The sequence below is a fragment of the Elephas maximus genome, chromosome 22, assembly GCF_024166365.1.
Source record: "Elephas maximus indicus isolate mEleMax1 chromosome 22, mEleMax1 primary haplotype, whole genome shotgun sequence".
Taxonomy (NCBI): Eukaryota; Metazoa; Chordata; class Mammalia; order Proboscidea; family Elephantidae; genus Elephas; species Elephas maximus.
Window position 1 is genome coordinate 17,908,772 of NC_064840.1, and position 23,033 is coordinate 17,931,804.

The 23,033-nt window shown below is 41.6% G+C and overlaps 1 protein-coding gene across 2 annotated transcripts in view; it reads left to right on the forward strand.

The window, feature by feature from the left end:
- Positions 1-2,981: 2,981 nt before the first annotated feature.
- RNF10 (ring finger protein 10) overlaps positions 2,982-23,033 on the forward strand; it is a 33,680-nt gene continuing 13,628 nt past the window's right edge. For both annotated transcript variants that reach the window (XM_049865790.1, XM_049865791.1), the window contains exons 1-4: positions 2,982-3,578; positions 13,976-14,172; positions 21,352-21,551; positions 22,413-22,503. In XM_049865790.1, coding sequence (XP_049721747.1) covers positions 3,422-3,578; positions 13,976-14,172; positions 21,352-21,551; positions 22,413-22,503 — 645 coding nt within the window. In that variant the 5' untranslated portion in view covers positions 2,982-3,421. The remainder of the gene's footprint in view (positions 3,579-13,975; positions 14,173-21,351; positions 21,552-22,412; positions 22,504-23,033) is intronic.

A 23,033-nucleotide genomic window follows, 5' to 3' on the forward strand; every position in this document is an offset into this window, starting at 1 on the left:
GTGACAACAACCGGAGAGTGACGTCACGTTGAGGCTCGAGACATTGACGGCGGCCGAGCAGAGACACCTTTAGTCGAGCGAGTTCTGAAACCTGCTATTAAGGAGCCAAGATCTCTGGGATGGGGAGGCTGTTTGTCTGTGGATACCCGAAGTCCCTTCTTCTTCCTCTTCTCAAATTGAATTTAGGATTCTTCAGGAATGAGGGGAACCTGAGGTCCCCTCCCGGATGATCCAAGACCTCTCAGTGGACATGTCTCTGAGCCCTGTCAACCAGTAGTACGAGTAGTAACTTGCGTGATTCCAAGTAACTGTTTTCCAAAAAGTCAATTTTTTTTTTGTTGCAGAAGAAGGAAACTGAGTGAGACACTATGTAGTAAAAGGTCGAAATCATGGTCAATTCTCGCAAACGTTGGTATACATAAGACTCACCTAGTCTGATTTTTGAAATGCAGATTCCTGGCCTCCAAATACCAGAGATTTTGCATCAGTAAATCTGATATGTGTCCCAGGAATCTTTATTTTAACCCTCTTCTCTGGTGATTCGGGTGCAAGGGATTTGCAGACCATTTTTGAGAAACATAGGCTAGAGTGCTCTGAAAATTAAACATCGGAAAGGCTATTCTTTCTTCTTTCTGTTTCACGATCCTAGGACTTTTATAAATACGAATGGAAGCTCTGATTTAGGAAGTCAGAATCAATCACCACCCCTGCTGTCATTAAGTTATATTTCTAGCTCCAACTGACATAGCATGGGCGGCTTGCTTCAAACCCAGAATTCCACATTCTGTGTTTATGGAAAGGGTCCTCTAAACCATCTTGAACAAAAAAAAAAAAAAAAAAAGGAGGGAGGTGGTGAGTTTTGCTTGGATTTCTGTATGTTTCTACTTTTATTTAAATGTGTTCCCTGTAAATCTTTCTTAAGGAGAAAAGTGCCAAAGATCTCAAAAGCTGAAAAATATCTTCCTGGTTTAATACAGCGTGAGCACTCTCCTTTGGGGTGGTGTAGTGGTTAAGTGCTATGGCTGCTAACCAAGAGGTCCACGGTTCGTAGTCCACCAGGCGCCTCCTTGGAAGCTCGGGGGCGGGGGCGGGGGCGGGGGCGGGGGCGGGGGGGCGGTTCCATTCTGTCCTACAGGGTCTCTATGAGTCAGAATCGACTCGATGGCAACGGGTTTGTTTTTGTTTTTTGCATTGGGATTTCTCTCTTTCCCTCTCTTTTATTTTTAAGAGTGATAGAAGAAAGGAATTCTTCGTTCATATGCTCTGAGTTCTCACATCTTTGCTAAATAAAGGTGCATCAAGGAGTCTTAGTATATCTTCCACATCTAGTCATATATAAGAATAGGCCACTTTGGGGCTGTTCCTTCTGGATAGCGCATTAAGTTTTCAAACCATCAGTCATCTAGCTATTTCTCTCATTTCAATATGACTTGTGGATAAGAAACTGTAAAAGGTGAAACAGGACAAGAGCTGATGGAGACCATTTTAAGGAAATTAAAAAATACGGAGATTAGTATCTAATTTCTTTTATCCCAGTTTAAACTGTTAATTCCAAAAATTAGATAAAAAGGAGCTAAGAAGGGACCAATTAGAGGAGTTCTTGGATTTTGTTTATTTATTCTTCAGAGGCTATCTGGTGAAATTCTACTTGTGCTTCTATCCTCAGCTCAAGTGATGCCACCTCTGGGAAGCCCTCCTTTGTCCCTCCCAACTGTTTGTACTTTCTTGTGGAACCTCTACTCTGGCCAGAATCGCACAGCATTTTGCAGTTTTGTAGTTTCCTATTTGCTTAACTGTCTAACTCTGGACACTGAGTTTATTAAAAGCTTCAGTCGTCATGTATATTGGCATTACTTGTGCCAGCACAGTGCTTGGCACATTATGCACTTCTAACTATATAAAAAATAAAAAAAAACTATATAAGGTTAGTCTAAATGAGAAGTATTATTGATTCATCCCGTCAACACTATGTGTATGTGATCTGTTGAATCTTAGACTACTATGGTTGGAGGGAATCATTTGTAATTTTCCAAAATACTTATGGATGAGCCCTTTGTCCTTGAGTCGATTCCGACTCATAGCGACTCTGTATGAAAATCGAGTCGGAATTGACGCGAGGGCAACAGGTTCATCCATAAGTACTTTGGAAAATTATAAATGATTCCTTCCAGCCATAGTAGTCTGAGATTCAATGGGATCATAGACACGTACAGTTAAAGGGATGAATTAATAATGCTTCTCAAATAGACTAGCCTTATTGTGAATTTCCAAAGTGTATATGTGATTTTCTAAGTCTCAGTGTCCATGTCTGTAAAATAGATAACTGGTATCTCACAGGTGGTTGAGAAACATCACTTATTAGCTATGAGATCTTGGGTAAATTATCTAAATCCGCGCCTGATGCTTCAAATTGAGTTATTATGAAGATTAAATGTGATGTAATCCATGTAAATAGCACAGCACAGTGGCTGCTGATAATAAGCCCTCAATGATAACTATTATTTTTGGCAATGGAATGGGATATTAGGAATAATTTATGTTAATGAAGGAATGAATATGGAAATAAGGTATTTATGAGGAAGTGTGGTAAAATAATATTTAAATGTAAGGTACTGTCATTAACGTCACTATTATTATTATTTTTAATACGAGATTGAATAAAAGCCATACATCAATTGATACCAATACTAGAATTAAAATAATAGATCAAACGAGTCCATAAAAAAATTCTGCAGACATTCCAATGTTCGGTTGTATCATTATTAGTATTATATATTGTTATATATGTTATTAGTGTACGGAGACTAAATAACTAAAACAGTTTTCAGAGGAAACGAAGAGTCCCATCATCCCCTGCGCCTCTCAATGGGGGAGTCATAGGAGCCAGACCCAGACCGAAAACTACATTTCCCAGAATCCCCCACGCCTACCCCCTTGCTATATATAGTCCATCCGGGTTCTTCGAGATGCTGTTTGGCGACTCGTCGCCATTCCCGGAGCAGCTCGGCCTCGGCCCTGAGGCGAGTGTCGGTCGCTGTGTCGGAGACACCCGTCCCCGACACGAAGACAACCAGCCTTCTCCCCCCACGCGGTGGGAGAGCGTGTCCGGCCGGCCGGCGGGGCTCGCGCACCCTCCCTCATCTCCCCTTCCCCCGCAGCCTCCGCCCCGCCAGGCCCGGCCCGGACCTCCTAGCCCCGGCCTCCTCCATCTTCTCCGTCACCGCCGCCGCTGGGCTCCACAGCCCCGCCTTTCGCTTCTCTTCACCGTTTGAGAAGCCGAGGAAGGAAACACGGAAAAATGTCGCCATGAAGGCTGATAACCGCTGCCGCCGCCGACCCCCGCCGGCCCCGAACGCCATGAGCCTGGGTCCCCGCCGCGCCCGCTCCGCTCCGACCGCTGCCGCCGCCGAGGCCCCCGTTGATGCCGCAGAGCTCCCCCAGCGCCGCCGCCACCGCCTCCGACATGGACAAGAACAGCGGCTCCAGCAGCTCCTCCGCCTCTTCGGGCAGCAGCAAAGGGCAGCAGCCGCCCCGCTCCGCCTCGGCGGGGCCGGCCGGCGAGTCTAAACCCAAGAGCGGTAAGGGCGGCCCCACGGCAGCGGGCGGGGGGTGACAGCCCTTCAGCTGAGGATGGGGCCTCACTCTCGTCTCCTGGGTCACCCAGGGACACGCTGCGCTTCCTCCTCTAGTTGCTATCTCTCATTCCCTCCGTGGCTCCCAGTATTTGCAGTTAACACTTAGGGAGCTCTGTACTGCGAGCTTTACGTGAATCCTGGTGGTAATACTCAAAACAGCTCGTTGGGGTGGGTGTCGTTCTTATCCCCATCTTGCAGATAAGCAAACCGAGGTTCAAAAAGGGTAAGGCCACCCAGTTGTATGTGCCTTTCAGCAGATCTGGTTTGGCTGACTCAGGAGTCCACGCTTGTATAACAACTCTGTGTCCTACCCTTTAATGTTGAATTAGCATTGCATTGTGTTCAGATTTAAACAGGGGAGGGTGGGGCCCGAGGGCTTTCAAACTCAAAATCAGTATTTAATGACCTGGCCCCAGATCCATGTCTCTGTTAAAGAGGTCCTATCCCTAAATGACTTTTTTCAGTCTGGCCTAGTGATTAAGAGCAAGACTGTGGATTTCTCCCTTTTAACGTCCACAGTTTGCTAGACAGTGAATGAGTTTCCTTACCTGTAGAGATGGAGATCATAGAATGAGGTGAATTAACTAGAAAAGTTAAAGAACTAAGGGCTTTGAACAGTACCTGACATCTGTTATGCACCAAATATACATTATGCCTATTTCCCTGTGTTGGGTTCTTATATTGTTCTTTAACAGAGAAGATTTTGTTTCTGTAGTTGTGCCTCTGAATGTTAAATTACTACCGTAGTGATAGCTACTGTTTATTGAGGGCTTACCATGTGCCAGGTATTTGGCTAGGCTTTTACTTTTGTTACCACTACCCTAGGCAGTAACTTGTCCAACAAGGTGAGATTATTCTTATTTAAAAATGAAGGAATAATCTGAGAGGCCATGAGGTAACCAGTTCAGAGTCTGGAGTCAAATAGTCTCTATCTTCAAAGCCCATGTACTAATCTCTGCTGTTTTTCATATTGTGATTATATGAACAGTAATAAGAAGAGGTTTTTAAGGGGCATGGGTGTGTGTACAGAGAGGGAAACAGATCCACCAAATACAGAGGCCCAGTTGTTTAAAAAAAAATTTAAGGTTAAACATTGTAGGGCTGATTTGAGTTCAGAGTTAACCTGCTGGGTATAGCAGCTTGTTTACCTAATGTACCAAGGACTTCTAGAGATTGCTGTGGAACTCAGGTGGAGACCAGTTGTCTTGATAATAAAAGAATGCTTTAAATAGCTAAGGGATTAATGTGGACCCTCAGGCCACGTCAGAAAGTAGTATGTAGGTTAATTCTGGGGTTTTGCACATGTGTAGTTTTATCACAGATCCTTCTAGAGGGTAGCCATTCCTCTTGGCCAGTGGTGGAACTGGTTTAGAGTGATATGAATATTTCCCAGTGTAGTTGATAAATAACTTTACGCTAGTCCCAGACGTAAAGTTAAGAATTTTGTTCTCCAGCTATACGAATTCTCAGCTAATTTTGGGGGGGACTCCTCCTTATGCCACTAAAGTACACTCATGAGTCAGCTGTGATAAATACCTTAAGTTTATTTTTTAGTGAGGCAGTAAGTGACAGGTGACAACCCAAACAAAATAAACACAAAAACTAAGGTACTTACGGGACTTTGTTCATATTCATATGTCCCTGACTTTAATACGTTGATTAAAGTGGAACTAATTTTTTTTTTTTTAATACTACCCAGCAGGATGATAAAGGATTCGTGTTGTAATGTGACCAAAGCATTATTTGTCGGTGGTCACATTTCGAACAGACTTGTATAGAATATTAATTTTGGGTTCATTCTGACTACTTAAAGTGGCTTTTTTTTGTTTAATTACAGTTAAATATTATAAAATGTACTTAAAACACTTGTGCTATTTCTTAATTGAAAGCTTCTGAGGAAGGAGATACAAACTCACATAAAGGGCCTAGAATTATAAATATGTATTGGGTTGCCTTATGAACAGAAACTTTGCTAGGTTTTATGAGATAAACTGGTGTACCTTCTGGGAGCAATCATTTTTGTTTAATGTGTTTATTAGAAAGCTTGACCCTATTTGCCTTGACAGGGTACTTTTCAAGGTGTTACTACCTGTATGTAGTATATGTTTGGAAACAGGAAGGGTGGGCTTGTAGCTAAATTACAGAGCTCATCACCAACCAAATCCACTGGCTTGCATTTAGGAACAAATTAACAGGCAGAGTAGGCAGGGATTATAAAACAGGAAACTCCGGGTATTGGTTAATTTTTGTGGTTGAACAGAGGGCTAGAGTATGTGTTTTAAAAACATTGCAACAAAGACCAGTGCTGCTACAACAGATATCATTCAGGACCATAATACGATGACTTCAAGATGGCTGCTCTAACAAAGGAAAAGACTAAGTTCCGCGTAATTTCATGAAAAGGTTTCTTTAGTATTTCAGAATTTGGCTCAACACTTGATGTACTTGATTCTGCTGGGAATCTTGAGTTTCTGAGTTGAACGATGAAGGAAGAACGGGAAGGGTGAAGTGAAAAAAAAAAACAACTTTTTTCTGTCTAAATAAAAAGCAAGAGTTTTTTTCAATTTTTAAATATTTGTGTGAATGATACAAACACTCCCTTTTCCTTTCTCCCTTTCCAACCTCAGGTGGTTATGTTATAAATGGTCATTTGCTTCCTAGCCACATGATTAATATACTTGAGTCTTTGTTCCTGTGGCTGGCTTAAGTTTGCCCTTCATTTGTACACAGGAAATAGGTAAACTTAGCTCTGGGATTTTCTTGATCTTTCCGGCCAGAGTGGCATACCAGTTTCTTTGCCTCAGCTAATTGCTTCAGACATTCAAGTAACATTCCGGTTCTTGGGTATACTGCTACAGCTTCATTCCAGTAGGGCTAAGATGCGGTTCTAAGAACTTTCAACAGTGAATATCCCATGAATATAGCCCAGAGGAGAGGGGTGATTTGAGGGTAGAAAAAGTTGTTTAGAAAGAGCAAAGAAAGTAAAAAGAGGCAAGAGAGAGGCTAGGCAGCTTATGGGCAAACAGTGGAACCTGGCCAGAAACCTGCTTTTGCTCCATCTCCCTGCCCGGGGGATGGTACTACCACGAAAGTCAAGGGAAAGTCAGGCGTTATGGAGCAGTTATTTTGAGGTTGGTGGTATGAAGCACTGTCCTGACACTCCTGCTGTTATTCCGGTACCAGAAGCCAGGTTACTAGTGGTAATCTGCCTTGAAGAATACCTCTGAGCTCTAAATGGACCTGGAGGCTTTGAAACCATTAGGCTTTGAAAAATTGAGGTGACTTGGAGTCTTCAATGAAAACTACTTAGAGTGCTTATAGGAATTTTAGGGCCTGTTGGCTGGAGTCCTCGATTTATGTGATTTTGTTGGAAGTCCAGTGGTACTCTTGCCAGAATGCTTTGGATTTATTAGTGATAGGCTTTCAAGTCATAGCAGCTGTGTGCCAACTACCGTGGTAGGCATTTTACAGAGGTTTTCTCTTAGTCCTCATGACCTTGTGAGGAGGGAGGGTAGAATATTATACTTATGTTAGAGACAAGAGAGCGTAGGCTTAGGGGATTAGAGTGACTTGTCCAAGTAAATTCTAAGTCCTAGGTGATATTTACAAATAGCACTTTGTAAAAACTCACTTTGAAAGCAGGTAACTTATTGGCACATGCATCACTCCTGATACCACCTCTCTCTTCCTTTCATTCAGAATTACTAATTTTAGCTGGATTCAATTTGTCAGTTAATTCTGTTGTAAGGCTTATGTTGCCCCTTCGGAGGTGCTTGTCATCCACTGTGGACGATTGGTAAGCAACTTGCTTGTGATTACAGCATGAATCAGCAGCAGAAACTTCCTGGCTGGTATTCTGACCTCTGGACCGCGCCACCTGTCAGAACTAGAGCTAGAAATGTTGATGCCAAACGATCTAGCTCTGAAAAAATTGGTGGCCCTTAGCTTGGTAATCGAGGGAAGAGACTGAGGTATATGCCTGCTGTTATTTGGTGGAGACCTTTCTGTTAGGGTAATGTAGAACAACTGAGATGCTGAATTAAGTTTTTAAGTCTTATTATTTGTTGACTCTAGGAGCCCTGGTGGCAGCAGTGGTTAAGTAGCTCAAACGCTAACCGAAAGGCTGGAAGTTCAAACTCACCAGCCACTGTGGGAGAAAGACGTGATAGTCTGCTCCTGTAAAGATTTACAGCCTTGAAAACCCTATGGGGCAGTTCTGCTGTGTCCTATAGGGTCACTATGAGTCGGAATTGACTGGATAGCAATGGGTTTGGTATTTTTTTTTGATTTATTGACTCTGGGTTCCTGAGTTCTGGATTTGAGCCATTTCACTTAACTAATGACCTTGTCCATTTTGGAATGTGTCTTGACAGTAGTTCTTGGCAGTTGTTATCAGTCCCAGCTGTGCATCAGAGTCTCTTGAGGATCTTTTTTAAAAATGGAGATGTGTGGGCCCTTTCCTAGCGATTCTTTCTGATTCTTTATGTCTGGGTTGGGCTCTTAGGCCCTGGGCACTGGTAGTTTTAAAAGTCTCTGCAAGTGTTCTAGGGTGCTGCCAGGATTGAGAACCACTACTCTTGAGATTTAAAACTTTCAGCGATGTGTTTTTTCCGGGAACTTGATGACTTTTTTGTCTGTTTTCCAAAATCTAAAGCAGATCATCTCATTGGTCGCATTGCTATCTCCTATCAAAGAAAGAAGGACACATCCTACCCCCAAGTTATTCACATGTATATCCTGGCAAGTTGTCTACAAAACATCTCAAAAATAGTATTCTGAATTTTATCTCTGAGTCCCAGGCCTGAATGGACCTTCAATCTTTAGCTGCCCTTGCCTGTGTCTAGAGATAAGAGCTAGTCTCTCTCTTGAGATGTCTGACTTCATACCCTTAGGTAAGCAGAAGACAAGGTGGAGCGTTTGATTTTTAGCAGCTAAAATCATGAATCCGTACGTGGTTACTTGTAATCTGTTTTAGAAATGAGCAGTTCACGGTTCCTCAGAGAGCAGTTCTGTAAGCGTTATGAAACGCTTCCTTGCTGGTGTGGTAATAAGTGAAGAAACGAAAACAGCCCTCTTGCCGAGTGCCAGCTTACTTTCTTAAGCCTTTGCACTGTAGAATCTGGCATTACCTAAATCTGTGCAGACCATGAGAGGTGCCCTTCTTGTTTAGTCATATTTGTGTTCTCTGTATGAAGGCAACAGTCAGGATCCACTATAGAATTATCTCAGACAGGCATGCGAAGTGGATTTTGTGAGTATGCATTCTCTGTATATGTCCATCCTTTTCCCGAGACCTCATTTGTGCTCACCAGGTGATGTGAATGGGGTTAAGAAAAGCAAGGTAGGAAAATGTGGCTGAGGTTTTTTCAGTGGCAAGAGCTAACTGGGTTCTGTATCCCCTTGAATTTTCCATTTATTTGAAATCTTTAATTTTATTATTGTGAAATATACATAACAAAACATGCCATCCGTAAACAGTATACAAAACATTATAAAGAATGTAGAAGAAAAACTGGATAACTGGAAGCTCCTAAAAATCAAACACTTATGCTCATCCAAAGACCTCACCAAAAGAGTAAAAAGACTACTTACAGACTGGGAAAAAGTTTTTAGCTGTGACATTTCTGATCAGCACCTGATCTCTAAAATCTACATGATACTGCAAAAACTCAACTGCAAAAAGACAAATAATCCAATTAAAAAATGGGCAGAAGATATGAATAGACACTTCACTAAAGAGGACATTCAGGTGGCTAACAGATATATGAGGAAATGTTCACGATCATTAGCCATTAGAGAAATGCAGATCAAAACTGCAATGAGATTTCATCTCACTCCAACAAGGCTGGCATTAATCCAAAACACACAAAATAATAAATGTTGGAGAGGCTGTGGAGAGATTGGAACACTTCTGCGCTGCTGGTGGGAATGTCAAATGGTACAACCACTTTGGAAATCAATTTGGCGCTTCCTTAAAAAGCTAGAAATAGAACTACCATACGATCCAGCAATCCAAGTCCTTGGAATATATTCTAGAGAAATAAAAGCCTTTACACGAACAGATATATGCACACCCATGTTTATTGCAGCACTGTTTACAATAGCAAAAAGATGGAAGCAACCAAGGTGCCCATTAACAGATGAATGGATAAGTAAATTATGGTATATTCACACATTGGAATATTACGCATCGATAAAGAACAGTGAGGAACCTGTGAAACATTTCATAACTTGGAGGAACCTGGAAGGCATGCCGAGTGAAATCAGTCAGTTGCAAAAGGACAGATATTGTATGAGACCACTATTACAAGAACTTGAGAAATAGTTTAAACTGAGAAGAAAACATTCTTTTGTGGTTACGAGAGGGGGGAGGGAGGGTAGGAGAGGGGTATTCACTAATTAGATAGTAGATAAGAACTAGTTTAGGTGAAGGGAAAGCCAGCACACAATACAGGGGAGGTCAGCACAATTGGACTAAACCAAAAGCAAAGTTGTTTCCTGAAGGCCAGCGTGGCAGGGGCAGGGGTCTGGGGACCATGGTTTCAGGGGACATCTAAGTCAATTGGCATAATAAAATCTATTAAGGAAATATTATGCATCCCACTTTGAAGAGTGGCATCTGGGGTCTTAAACGCTAGCATGCAGCCATCTAAGATGCATCAATTGGTCTCAACCTACCTGGATCAAAGGAGAATGAAGAACACCAAGGACACAAGGTGATTACGAGCCCAAGGGACAGAGAGGGCCACATGAACCAGCGACTACATCATCCTGAGACTAGAAGAACTAGACGGTGCCCGGCTACATCCGATGGCACCCCTAACAGGGAACAACAGAGAACCTCTGAGGGAGCAGGAGAGCAGTGGGATGCACTTCTACCCCAAATTCTCCTTAGACCAGACTTAATGGTCTGACTGAGACTGGAAGGAGCCTGGTAGTCATGGCCCCCAGACCTTCTGTTGCCCCAGGACAGGAACCATTCCTGAAGCCAACTCTTCAGACATGGATTGGACTGGACAATGGGTTGGAGACGGATGCTGGTAAGGAGTGAGCTTCTTGAGACTATGTTGGCATCTCCTGCCTGGAGGGGAGATGAGAGGGTGGAGGGGGTTAGAAGCTGGCGAAAAGGACATGAAAAGAGTGGAGGGAGAGAGCAGGATTGGGAGTGTGTAGCAAGGTTTATATGGGTTTTCGTGTGAGAGACTGACTTGATTTGTAAACCTTCACTTAAAGCACAACAAAAATGATTAAAAAAAAAATATGCCATCTTACCAAATTCTGCATGTTGAAATCTTGATTATAAACTAATTCCATGGGTTGGGAACAAGGCAAAATTTGTATGAGAACTAAAACTTCACTTTCTAATTGTTACCACTGATAACGATGTTTGACGTTAACTGTTGCTGAGTAGTACGTATAAATGTAGTTCTTAACTTCTAATTTAAGATTAAACCCCGATCACTGCCCCTAACTGGGGGTTAAAGCTAATGGGTAGGAGTGAACCTAGCCTGGTTGTGTTTCTGTGAACATCTGTTTTCTGTTTATATACTACCATCTTACCTGATTATTAGTTTGACTCCCAGGTTATAATTTGATCAGGTTTGGAGAGGATGGCATACCTCTCATTCATCCTGTGAGGTTGATGTACTATGAGTGAGAGGTGGTTGCTTTCAGAATTTGATTATAAGTTCGCATTTCCTTTTCTTTGAAACTTTGCTCCACCTTGGATTTAGTTTGCTATACAATAAGCTTGTCTACAAATAGTTTCTTCTAAATACTTAGTTTTTAAAATTACCCAAAAAGTAAGTATACAGAGCAGTGATTCTATATATTTAGAACCCTAGCAGTGAGGCCTGAGCATAGGACTTGCTTAAAAGCTCTTCTGGGTGATACCAGTGAACTGGTAATAGGGCAAAAGTGAACAGCTCCATTTCTCAAAGGTAACTGTCATTCACAGCTTGTATCCTTTCCAGGCATGTTTCTATTAATACTTATATATATTTGACATAAACAGGATTAAGCTGTATTTGGGAAAAACTTTGTTTTTGAGGCTCATGCTGGAATCCCCTTGACTTTGTAAGCCAATGCTATCACTCTCTTAAAGTCTGAGGGTAAACCTAATGGATTTCTTCACTGAAAGTCCCCCAACTTACATTCTGCCCAAGTTTTTGTTTTTAAAGCTGTTAAATTAGTATGCGGACTCAATTGGTCTCAACCCACCTGGAGCAAAGGAGAATGAAGAACACCAAAGACATATGGTAAAGATGAGCCTAAGAGACAGAAAGGACCACGTAAACCAGAGACTGCATCAGCCTGAGACTGGGAGAACTAGATGGTGCCCGGCTATAACCAGTGACTGCCCTGACAGAGAGCACAACAGAGAATCCCTGATGGAGCAGAAGAGCAGTGGAATGCAGATCTCAAATTCTCGTAAAAAGACCAGGCTTAATAGTCTGAGACTAGAGGGATGCTGGAGGTCATGGTCCCTGGACCCTTTGTTAGCCCAAGACTTGAACGGTTCCCAAAGCCAACTACTCACACAGGGATTAGACTGAACTTCAGACAGCACCGGGTATAAGATAGATAATGATACTGGTGAGGAGTGAACTTCTTGGCTCACGTAGACACAAGAGACTATGTGGGCAGCTCCTCTGTGGAAGGGAGATGAGAAGGACGAGGGGGCAGAAGCTGGTTGAATACAGGGTCGCAGGGAATACAGGGATGAGAAGAGGAATGTGCTGTCTTGAGGGGAGAGCAGCTAGGAGTACATAGCAAGGTGTGTATAACTTTGTACGAGAGACTGACTTGTAAACTTTCACTTATAGCACAACGAACAAATTAATTAAAAAAATTAGTACGCAGACTTGGTCAGATTTCCATATTGAGGAAGGACAACATGGAGTGAGCAAAAGGACAAGAAGGAAAATATAGTCATTTTTGGTTAAAGACTAATTTGGGGAGCTCTTTAGTTATTTAGTTGTGTATGATTCTCAGATAGGTGTTACTTTACTATTTTGAGCTGGTATACTTTGGCAAGTGTTAAGTGTATCTGGTCTGGCTGCTTTGTTCAATTTGGGACAAAAAAATCCTTGCAGTTCATTTCCCTAGTAGGAAAAATAGGGCAAAGAGCACAAACAGGCTCTTCCCACAGAATGCAAATGGTTAAGAGATTGAAAGAGTGTTTGTTGCTATTATCAACTCAGTGTTAGCAGGAATGTAGTGAATTAGACATGCTCTCTTGCAGTGCTGTTAGAACATAACCAAATTGGTGTAACAGTTCTAGAAAGCAACTTGGCTACATGTAAGAGGCTTTAACGATCAAATTTCATCTGCTAGCTTGACTTCAAGAACTTAACATAGCAAAATAATCATATATACAGGTCCCCCCAATACTATATATTAAACTAGCAAAAAAATAAAAGCCACCTAAATGTGCAATCATAGGGGATTGGTTATATGTTATAAGCATATGGTGGAATAAAACTGCAGCTTTTATTCATTTTTGGAAGACTAGGGATGCATGAAAATGTCCCTGGAGTAATAAGTAGAAGACAGTATCTCTTGTATGCTTTTAATTATGTATAAAACCTGTGATAAGAGTATAAAGTGGAGGTTAAAAGAAAAACACTTTAACAGGTTGGTATTTTATGAGTACTGGCAACTTTAAATTTATTCTTCCAGATTTAAAAAATTGAGCCTTTATTGTAATCAGAGAAAAAAAGCAGTAAACATTTTTCAAAAGGATATAACAATACGTACTGATGTAATATGCTTGTAAAGGTCAACTTCTTTTGTTCTGTCAGTTTATAGCATTCCAGTTTTGGCCTCCAGAACATAGATAAATATTGCTTTGCTCTTGAGTTGGAATTGATTCAACAGCAACAGGTTTGGTTTTGGTTTGTTTATGCCTCTTGATTTTATCTGGTAAGGCCTAGGCTAAGCTCTTGCAGTATAGAATCTAGCTATTGTAGTGATTTAAAGGGGAATAATGTTTTCTGTCCTGCCTCCTGATAAAATACTTTTCTCTAATGTAGCGTGGCTGTCCCCTTTCTTGTCACTTTGTCTGAATGGACTCTTAATAGAGCAGTGGTTAAACTCTGTGAAAAAGAGACACCTATTGGTTGGACACTATATTTGTGCTGAATGATGCAAAACAAAACAAGAAGACCCTTGCCTATGTGATGTCTTGCTGAAAGCACTAATGTTCTGGCCCAAACCCAGGTTTCTCAGAGGATGTGGAAGGGCCCGTCCACCCCTGTTTAAACACAGTGTTGCTGGGAGATGGAAAAAAATTGGCCAAGTGTGTGGATCATTTCTTAATTTTTTTTTTTCCCTTTCAGATGGAAAGAACTCAAACGGATCCAAGCGTTTTAATCGTAAACGTGAACCTTCCTACCCCAAAAATGAAAATTTTAGCAACCAGTCCCGTCGCTCCAATTCACAGAAAAGCAAAACTTTTAATAAGATGCCTCCTGAAAGGGGCGGCGGTAGCAGCAAAGTCTTTAGCTCTTCTTTTAATGGTGGAAGACGAGATGAGGTATGGCATTTGAGAATATTCTTTCTTAGAACATAAGACGCATGAAATCTGATTCTCCCCCCGACCGCGAGCTTATCATTACTTGGGGTAGGAAGCAAGAGGTGGAAGAGTAGATAACCAAGGCATTCTCTAGTAGTTGAGGATTAACTTGTTTGGAACTTTGCCTCTTTTTCTGCTGAAGGTTGTAAAAATTTTCTTAGAGGAAGAAGACGTCATGTAATCATGGATTGTGACAGATTGTAGTTCTTTTATTGTCACTCTTGAATTACAAATACCTTTTTGAAATATTTAGGTGATAAAATTACATGAATTAATAAATGATATTTGCCCTGTAGGATCTAGCAAAATGTAAAATGTTCATACTTTTAGTCCCAGCTAGTGTACTTCTAGGAGTTTCTTAGATGTGCTTCTGTGAGTTCATAAACACCAGTGTAGGAGGATATTCCCAGCAGTGTTGTTTGTGGTTAACAGAATTTAGGAAACAAGCTAAATGCCTGTCAATAAGGGACTGATTAAATAAATCATCCTGTTGTTTGAATGTACCGTCCTAATGGGTCACTGTGAGTCAGAATCGACTTGACGGCAATGGTTTTTGTTTTTGTTTTTTTTTAAATATATATTTAATTTTACTTTTTGCAAAATAGACACCGCAAACCCCTGTTTTTATCTTACAAGTAACCATTATCTGGGTGCACTCATGGAAGAATTCATCATTCTAAAATTTACTCCTTGCCTAGCATACACCAAACACATTTAGGAATTTAGAATACAGCATTGAACAGAATATTGTCTTAGTTCCTTAAGGGGCTTATATTCTAGACAATAAACTTACGTAAGTCAGATGATAAGTGCTTATTGAATAAAGAAAAGTAGGTCGAGGAAGATAAAGGGAAGACAGTGGTAAGGAGTCTAGTTTTAGAAGGTGGCTAAGGAAAGCTGTTCTGAGGGGGTAAATTTGAATGAAGTGAGAAGCATACTGTTTGGACTTGAGAAGGAGTTTCTTAACCAGAAAGAACAGCAAGTGCAAGGGGTTGAAGGTGGTATGTTTTTGGTACATTGGTAAAGCAAGTAGGCTGTCATGGCTGGAGGGGAAGTAGGAAATCAGACCCAAAGAGTGGGGAAGAGGTGTCAGATCACATAGGGCCTTGGAAGACATTGGCTTATCAGAGAGAGTGGAAGCCATCGGGGAGGTTTAAGAAGAGAAATAGGGAATCTGATGGATTTTTAAAGCATCCCTCTTGCTACAAAGGGGAGAGTGGAGGCAGGGAGACTAGCTAGGAGACTATTAAAATATTCCTGGTGAGAACGATGGAAGCTTTGAAATAGGGTGCTAATAGTGGGAATGGTGAGAGGTGGTCAGATTTGGGATATTATTTGAAGGAAGAGCCAGCAGGATTTTTTCGTGTGTGTGTTTAGGTGAAAGTTTATTGGTCAAGTTAATTACTCATTCAAAAATTTATGCGCATATTGTTTTGTGACATTGGTTGCAATCCCCACGATGTGACAGTGTGCTCCGCCTTTCCACTTTGGGTTCCCTGTGCCCATTTGTCCAGTTCCTATCCCTTCCTGCCTTCTTGTCTTGCTTTTGGGCAGAAGTTGCCCTTTTGTTCTCATACATCTGATTGAACTAAGAAGCATGTTCCTCATGTGTGTTATTGTTTGTTTTATAGGCTTGTCTAATCATTGTCTGAAAAGTGGGCTTCAGGAGTGGTTTCTGTTCTGAGTTAGCAGAGTTTCTGAGGGCCATAGTCTCGGGGATCCCTCCAGTCTCCTTCAGACCAGTAAGTCTGGTCTTTTTTTGTGAATTTGAATCCTCTTATACATTTTTCTCCTGTCTAGAACTTTCTGTTTTGATCCCTGTCAGAGCAGTTGGTGGTGGTAGCCTGGCACCATCTAGTTTTTCTAGGCTTAGGCTGATGGAGGCTCTAGTTCATTTGGTCCTTTAGTCTTTTGGGCTGATATTTTCATTGTCTTTGGTTTTCTTCATTTTCTCCTTTGCTGTGAATGGGATGGTACCAATAGCTGTACTTTAGATGGCCACTGGCACACTTTTAAGGCCCAGATGCTACTCACCAAAGTGGGATGTAGAGCATTTTCTTTGTGAATTATGTTATGCCAGTTGACCTGGATGTCCCTTGAGACTATGGTCCCCAGCCCCGTCAGCTTGGTCCCTGAAAGTATTTCGATGTGTCTAGGAAACTTCTGTGCCTTCGCTTCGGTCAAGTTTTGGCAACTTCCCCTATATTGTGTGTTGTCTTTCCTTTCAGCAGAGTTGACACTTGTCTACTATCTAGTTAGTGATTTCTCCTGCCTCTCCTAACCATCAAATAATGTTTTTTCTGTGTGTAAACCTTTTCTTGATTTCTTATAATAGTGATCTCATACAATATTTGTCCTTTCGTGACAATTTACTCAGCATGATGTCCTCCAGATTCATCTGTGTTGTGAGATGATATGCAAATCCATCATTTTTTATTGTTGCATAGTATTCCACTGTGTGCGTGTATTATAACATGTTTATCCATTCATCTGTTGATAGGCATTTTGGTTTACAGCATTTTGCTATTGCAAGTAGTGCTGCAGTGAACGGGTGTGTGCGTATGTCTATTCATGTATTCATGTGACGGCTCTTACTACTCTAGGGTACATTCCTAGGAGCGGAATTGCGAGATTGTATGGTATTTGTTTCTAGCTTTTTAAGGAAGCACAGTATCATTTTCTGAAGTGGTTGTACCATTTTACATTCCCACCAGCGCTGCCTAAGAGTTCCAATCTCCCCACAACTTCTCCATCATTTGTTATTTAGTGTTTTCTGGATTACTGCCAGTATTGTTGCAGTGAGAGGGTATCTCTTTGTAGTTTTGATTTGCATTTCTCTAATGACTAATGATTTCAAGCATTTCCTCATATGTCTGTTAGCTGCTTGAATATCTTCTTTGGTGGAGTGTCTGTTCGTATCCTTTGCCCGTTTTTAAATTGGATTATTTGTCTTTTTGTTATTGAGGTGTTGAAGTAATTTGTAGATTTCAGAGATTGGACCCTTGTCGGATATGTTGTAGCCAAAAAAAATTTTTTCCCAGCCTGTAGGTTATCTTTTTACTCTTTTGGTGAAGTCTTGTTGATGCTCGTAAGTGTTTGTTTTGGGAGCTCCCAGTCGTCTAGGTTTCTTTTCTGGTGTTTGTGCATTGTTAGTTATGGCTTGTACACTATTTATGCTGTGTATTAGGGCCCCTAGCATTGTCCCTATTTTTTCTTCCGTGATCCTTATCACTTTAGGTTTTATGTTTAGGGATTTGATCCGTTTTGAGTAGGCTTTTGCGTATGATGTGAGGTATGGGTCTCATTTCGTTTTTACACAAACGGATCTGGTGATGGCAGCACTGTTTGTTAAAGAGACTGTCCGTCATTTAGTGAACCTTGGCCCTTTGTCAAATATCAACTGCTTATAAATGAATGGATTCATGTCAGGGTTCTCAGTTTGCCAACAGAATTTTTTGATATCTGAGCAGAGAAATGGATGAGTAATGTTTTTGGCATGAGCCCAGTTCAGGTATCATTTGCTGAAATGGGGATGATATCAGGAGAGAATCTTCTAAAAGGATTTTTGGGAGGAAGGAATGAGAGTTGAGATAAAGAACTTCATTTTGGAAATGTTATACTGGAGATGCTATTAGATACCCAAGAAAAGAGGTAGGCAGTTACCTATGAGCCTAAAGTTCAAGGAGGAGACCCAGGCTGGAGAGCTGTCAGCATATAGTTGGTGTTTAAAGCTATGGAACTAAGGAGTGAGTATAGCAAAAAATGAATAGGTTCAAGGACTGAGTTCACAGTCAGGGTGATGAGGAACCAGCAAAAGAGAACAATATAGTTGGTGTTTAAAGCTATGGAACTAAGGAGTGAGTATAGCAAAAAATGAATAGGTTCAAGGACTGAGTTCACAGTCAGGGTGATGAGGAACCAGCAAAAGAGAACAATGCAGAAATGGTCACTGAGGAAGGAAGAGAACAGAGAGTGTGTGTTGTTCTTCAAGCAAAGTATAAGAAAGAAGTGGTCAGCTTTGTCAAGTACCGCAGGTGGGCTAAAATTAGGACTGGAAGTTGACAATTTGAGTTGAAAATATGGAGGTAGGTCTTTGGCCTTGAGCTGTTTTGGTGGAGTAGTGAGGACAAAAACCTGATTGGCATAGATTCAAGAGAGAATGGGAGGGTGGGAAGAAATAACAAGCATAGACAATACTTTTTAGTGACTTCCCTCTGAAGGGAGACAGAGAAGTGAGGCAGTAGCCTGAGGGGGAATGTGAGATCAATAGGGATTTTAAGATTACAGAAATTAAAGCACATCTTTGCTAATAGGATTGACCCAGTGAGAGGGAATAATTGATGCAGGAGAAAGAGGGAGAGAACTGCTGGAACAGTGCCCTTGAGTAAGAGAGGAATTGGGATCCAGTGCAAAATGGAGGAGTTGGTGTAGATAGGGGCAGGAGCCAGGTCAACCCCAGTGAAAAAAGGGGAAGGCAGAGTGTTGCTAGGAGGGCATAGGAGTTCTTTTCTGATTGTCTTTATTTTCTCAGTGAAATGTGTACGGTGAGCTGAGAGAGGAGGCTTGGAAGCCCGAGGAATGAAAAGGAATGAAGGAATTATCTGGGAGAGGGGGAATAAATGAACTAGGGAAGTGTAATAGCATTATAGCGCTAATACCAGGCAGCAGAAGGATCTACTTCAGTGAAACCAGTCAGTGTGAGTGTGTTCTTCAGCCATGGTCACCTGCTCTGGTGCTGGTGTGGCACAGGCAGAGAGTTGACCTAATCAGGGGAGGAGTTTGTCAGGTGAGTACATGGACGAAGAGAAGAAGAGCAACGGGACATGGTTCTAAGCCAAATAAGGGAAGATGATGTGGAGGGAGATGGAAATCACTATTTTGAAGATCTGAGTGGGGGTGAAGAATTGTTGGACTCAGGAATGAAGGGAACAAACTAGAAAAAGTGAGTTGCTGGTTGCAAAGTGAGATGTTCAAAATTAATCTGGAAGGGGCACAGTCTAGACTAAAGAACAGCGCAGTCCAGTAGAAATACATGTGAGCCACGTATGTAATTTTAAATTTTTTAGTAGCCACATTAAAAAGGTAAAAAAGAAATGGGTGAAATTGTAATGTATTTAACTCAGTCTTTATCTCAAATGTTATTTCAGCGTGTGACTTTGGCCACATTTCAAGTGTTCAGTAGCTGCATCAGGCTAGTGACTGCTGTGTTGGACAGCACAACTCTACAAGGTGTGACCCTAGGAGTTGGAGACTGAGATGCGGTAGAGAGCAAGCTAATTGGTGGAGAGGAAGTCAAGAACTGAGAGGTCAGGGTATTGGATGGATAATCAGGAATTATAATGAGAGAGTGACAGTGAGCTAGCAAAGACAGCAGGGTGAAGATAGAAAGTTGAGAATGCGGGGTATTCTGCTGACTGAGCACAAACTCTTATCTAAGTTTGGGGCATTGGAGGTGAAAGATTGGTTAGGTGATGGACAGAGTCATATGGAGATGAGAGTCTAGGATTCTAGATAAGGGACTTGGACGTCTTGGGCTTCCTGTGGTGATGTACATAAAAAGAATATGGGACATGGTGGGATTATCTGCAAGATCTATTAAGATCAATAAGGAAGGTGTATAGTATGCCACCATTTATATTTTTAAAAGGCATACACTGTGATTCTGTATGCACAGGATATCTCAAAGAATATACTTATTGCCTCTAGAATAGAAAGTACTTCTCATCATATCCTTTTTGTACCATTAGATTCTTTGTCATGTATGTGCATGTGCAGCGAAAGTCTTAAATTTGCATTTCCTTTGGACCCTAATTCTCCCTGTACACTCAAAAGAAATAATTGTAGATGCCCAAATATGTGCAGAAAGAGCTATCCAGAAGGGTGCTTATCGCAGTGTTATTTTGTTACAGTGGAAAAGCTTTAATCTGTGTCCTGCGATAGTATACCCAGGTAATGTAATGGTATCTAGCCATTTCAAGTGACTGTATACTAATATTTAGTGACATGGCAAAGCGTTTATAATATCAAGTGGGAAAAGGAGGTAAGAAAATGCCCACATTATTTGTACTGCTTCACCTTGGGAATATTAAGAGGGCTGAAATGATGTGATTTTTTTTTTTTTTTTTTCCATCATCATGTGCAAGTGATATTTCTCATATGTAGTTTTTGCCACTTTCTAAACTGTTTCTGAATCTGCTGATTGGGTTTTTTTCTGAACAGCTATTTTGCCTACATGTTCTAATTCTGTCAGTTTTAATTAACAGTGAATAGCAGTATGTGTCTGAGACAGGTCTCTGGTAGTTAGCAGCTGCCTGCAAGCTGCCTCCAGAGTGTGGCTCCACAGACTGCCAGAAGCAAACCAGAGAACAGGTAGCTAACAAGAGTGAAGGTGTAGGAGTCCTATAGGACAGTTGAAAAATTAATTCAGTGAGTAAATCTTCCCATCACCTGTCTGTCAGTTGTTGTACTTCGGTGGCTTGCATGTTGCTGTGATGCTGGAAGCTCTGCCTTCAGTATTCCAAATACCAACAGGGTCACCCATAGTGGACAGGTTTCAGTGGAACTTCTAGACTAAGAGACTAGGAAGAAGGGCCTGGCGATCTACTTCTGAAGATGACCCAATGAAAACCCCATAGATCACAACAGGATATTGTCTGATAAGTGCTGGAAGATGAGCCCCCTTGGTTGGAAGGCACTTGCGTACACAGTGGATGAAAAACAGTAGACTTGAGCTTACCAAATATTGTGAAGATAGTGTAGGACTGGACAACATTTTGTTCGGTTGTACATGGGGTTGCTGTGAGTCAGAACCAACTTGATAGCAACTAACAACAAGAAGTAAATTTTGGTACTTCAAGATAGCTAGAGGAGTTCATGCTGGGGTTTGTTATTTAATGGTTAATTGCCACTTAGCAGACAGACTAAACAGTTTAATTGCATGCTAAAGGCTCTTTTTCCTTCCTCTCTACTCCCATCCAAGCCTAGGGTAGGCTTTCACCTTACCCCCTCCTAGGAAGATTGTTTAATTGAAGCCTGTGTTTTGTATGGTTTCTTTTTTAAGCCATGTACGAGGAGTTGTGTGTCTACTATAAGTCATTGTCATCCTAATCTAAAATACTGGTTCATTCTTGTCCTTTCTAGGTAGCAGAGGCTCAACGGGCAGAGTTTAGCCCTGCCCAGTTCTCTGGTCCTAAGAAGATCAATCTGAACCACTTGTTGAATTTCACTTTTGAACCCCGTGGCCAGGCGGGTCACTTCGAAGGCAGTGGACATGGCAGCTGGGGAAAAAGGAACAAGTGGGGACATAAGCCTTTTAACAAGGAACTCTTTTTACAGGCCAAGTGAGTATAGCTACTCTTATGAGAAAAGTGAAATTGAGCCTCTCTGAGTGGTTGTCAACTGTGAGGAGGTTTCCTTTAAACTGCTGTAGGAGTTGATCTGGTTTGTTTTGTTTTTGCAAGTGCTGAAATCTTGGCGGATGTTCTTCATACTTAAAAGAATATAATGCTAAGTAAATAAGTGTCTTTAGTATTATAACGAGGTAGAAAGTATTTGCTTTGGAATTGGTCCGAGATTTGGATCTTGATTTGGCCTTTGACTTTGGGCAGTTTACCTAACCATGTTGAGATTCAACTTCTCATCTATAAAGATGAGGAAATTATTTAAGGGAGAATTAAATGACAATAAATTGAAGTGGTTGGCACACATTTACCCAAATACTGGTTCCTTTTTATTTCCTTTTGTATGGAATTAATTATATAAGATTTGACCTGGTATCCAGACTGAAGTAGTAGTTTTGTACCTATGTAAACTGATACTTAAGTGATTGAATGAGCACAGTCTTTTCTACTGCCTTGAAGACTAGCCAAGTTCCTGGGGATGAGAGTGGAAATCTGGCTTCCTGCTGGTTGCTGGAGCCATAGTCTGGGTTAATATTAGTTCCAGGGCGGCCTACAGGGAACTTGGCTGGGCTTGGAAGCAAAAGAATCCAAGTTCATGGACTTAAACTCCTACCCGCGGAGCCTTTGGATTTCCTCCAGAGCCAGGGCTCGGCACTGAGGCTGAAGTCCTTGTACAGTGCTTCACTATGGCTGCTAATGGCCTACGTTTGAATTCTTAGTGACGAGATGATGAATTTCTGTTGAGGGCTGGGTGGTGGATTCTCACAGACTGCCTTTCCTTGTCTTCCTCCCTCTTTCTAGCTGCCAGTTTGTGGTGTCTGAAAACCAAGACTACACAGCTCATTTTGCTGATCCTGATACCTTAGTCAACTGGGACTTTGTGGAACAAGTGGTAAGTAGCTCAGCTAAACTTACGAGTTATTAATGGGAAAGAGAACTAAAGGAATGGGCTGGGGGACGTGGCAGCTGTTGGCTGTGCTCACTGCTGATGCCCTTTCCTACATGGCCTTATGGTAGACATTTTCCCAGAGATCAGTCCATGGTTTCTCCTAGAGTTCAGCTTGTGACTTTAATTGGCGCTGGCCTGCAGGGGTGGGGTGTTGAAAGGCTCTGATGTGAAGGTACCTGAGCAGAGCTGTGGATTGTTCATACCTGCTGGGAAGTAGTAACCAGGGGAATCTGAGGGATACTGGTTACCCTCCTGACACTCAGGATGGGCTTGCTACATGGGGCATTGCTTCATTGACAGCCATTTCAAATAATAATAAACTGGGCTAAGCCTTGTGGTAGGTGAATAAGCCATACAGCTGCACTTGCGTCAAAGCCACTGTTTCTATTGAAGTTACGGGCTCTAGGTATCCCCTAGCTAATCCTGACATAGAGTAACATTCATACTGACAGGTGCTTTGGGAGCAGGCTTTT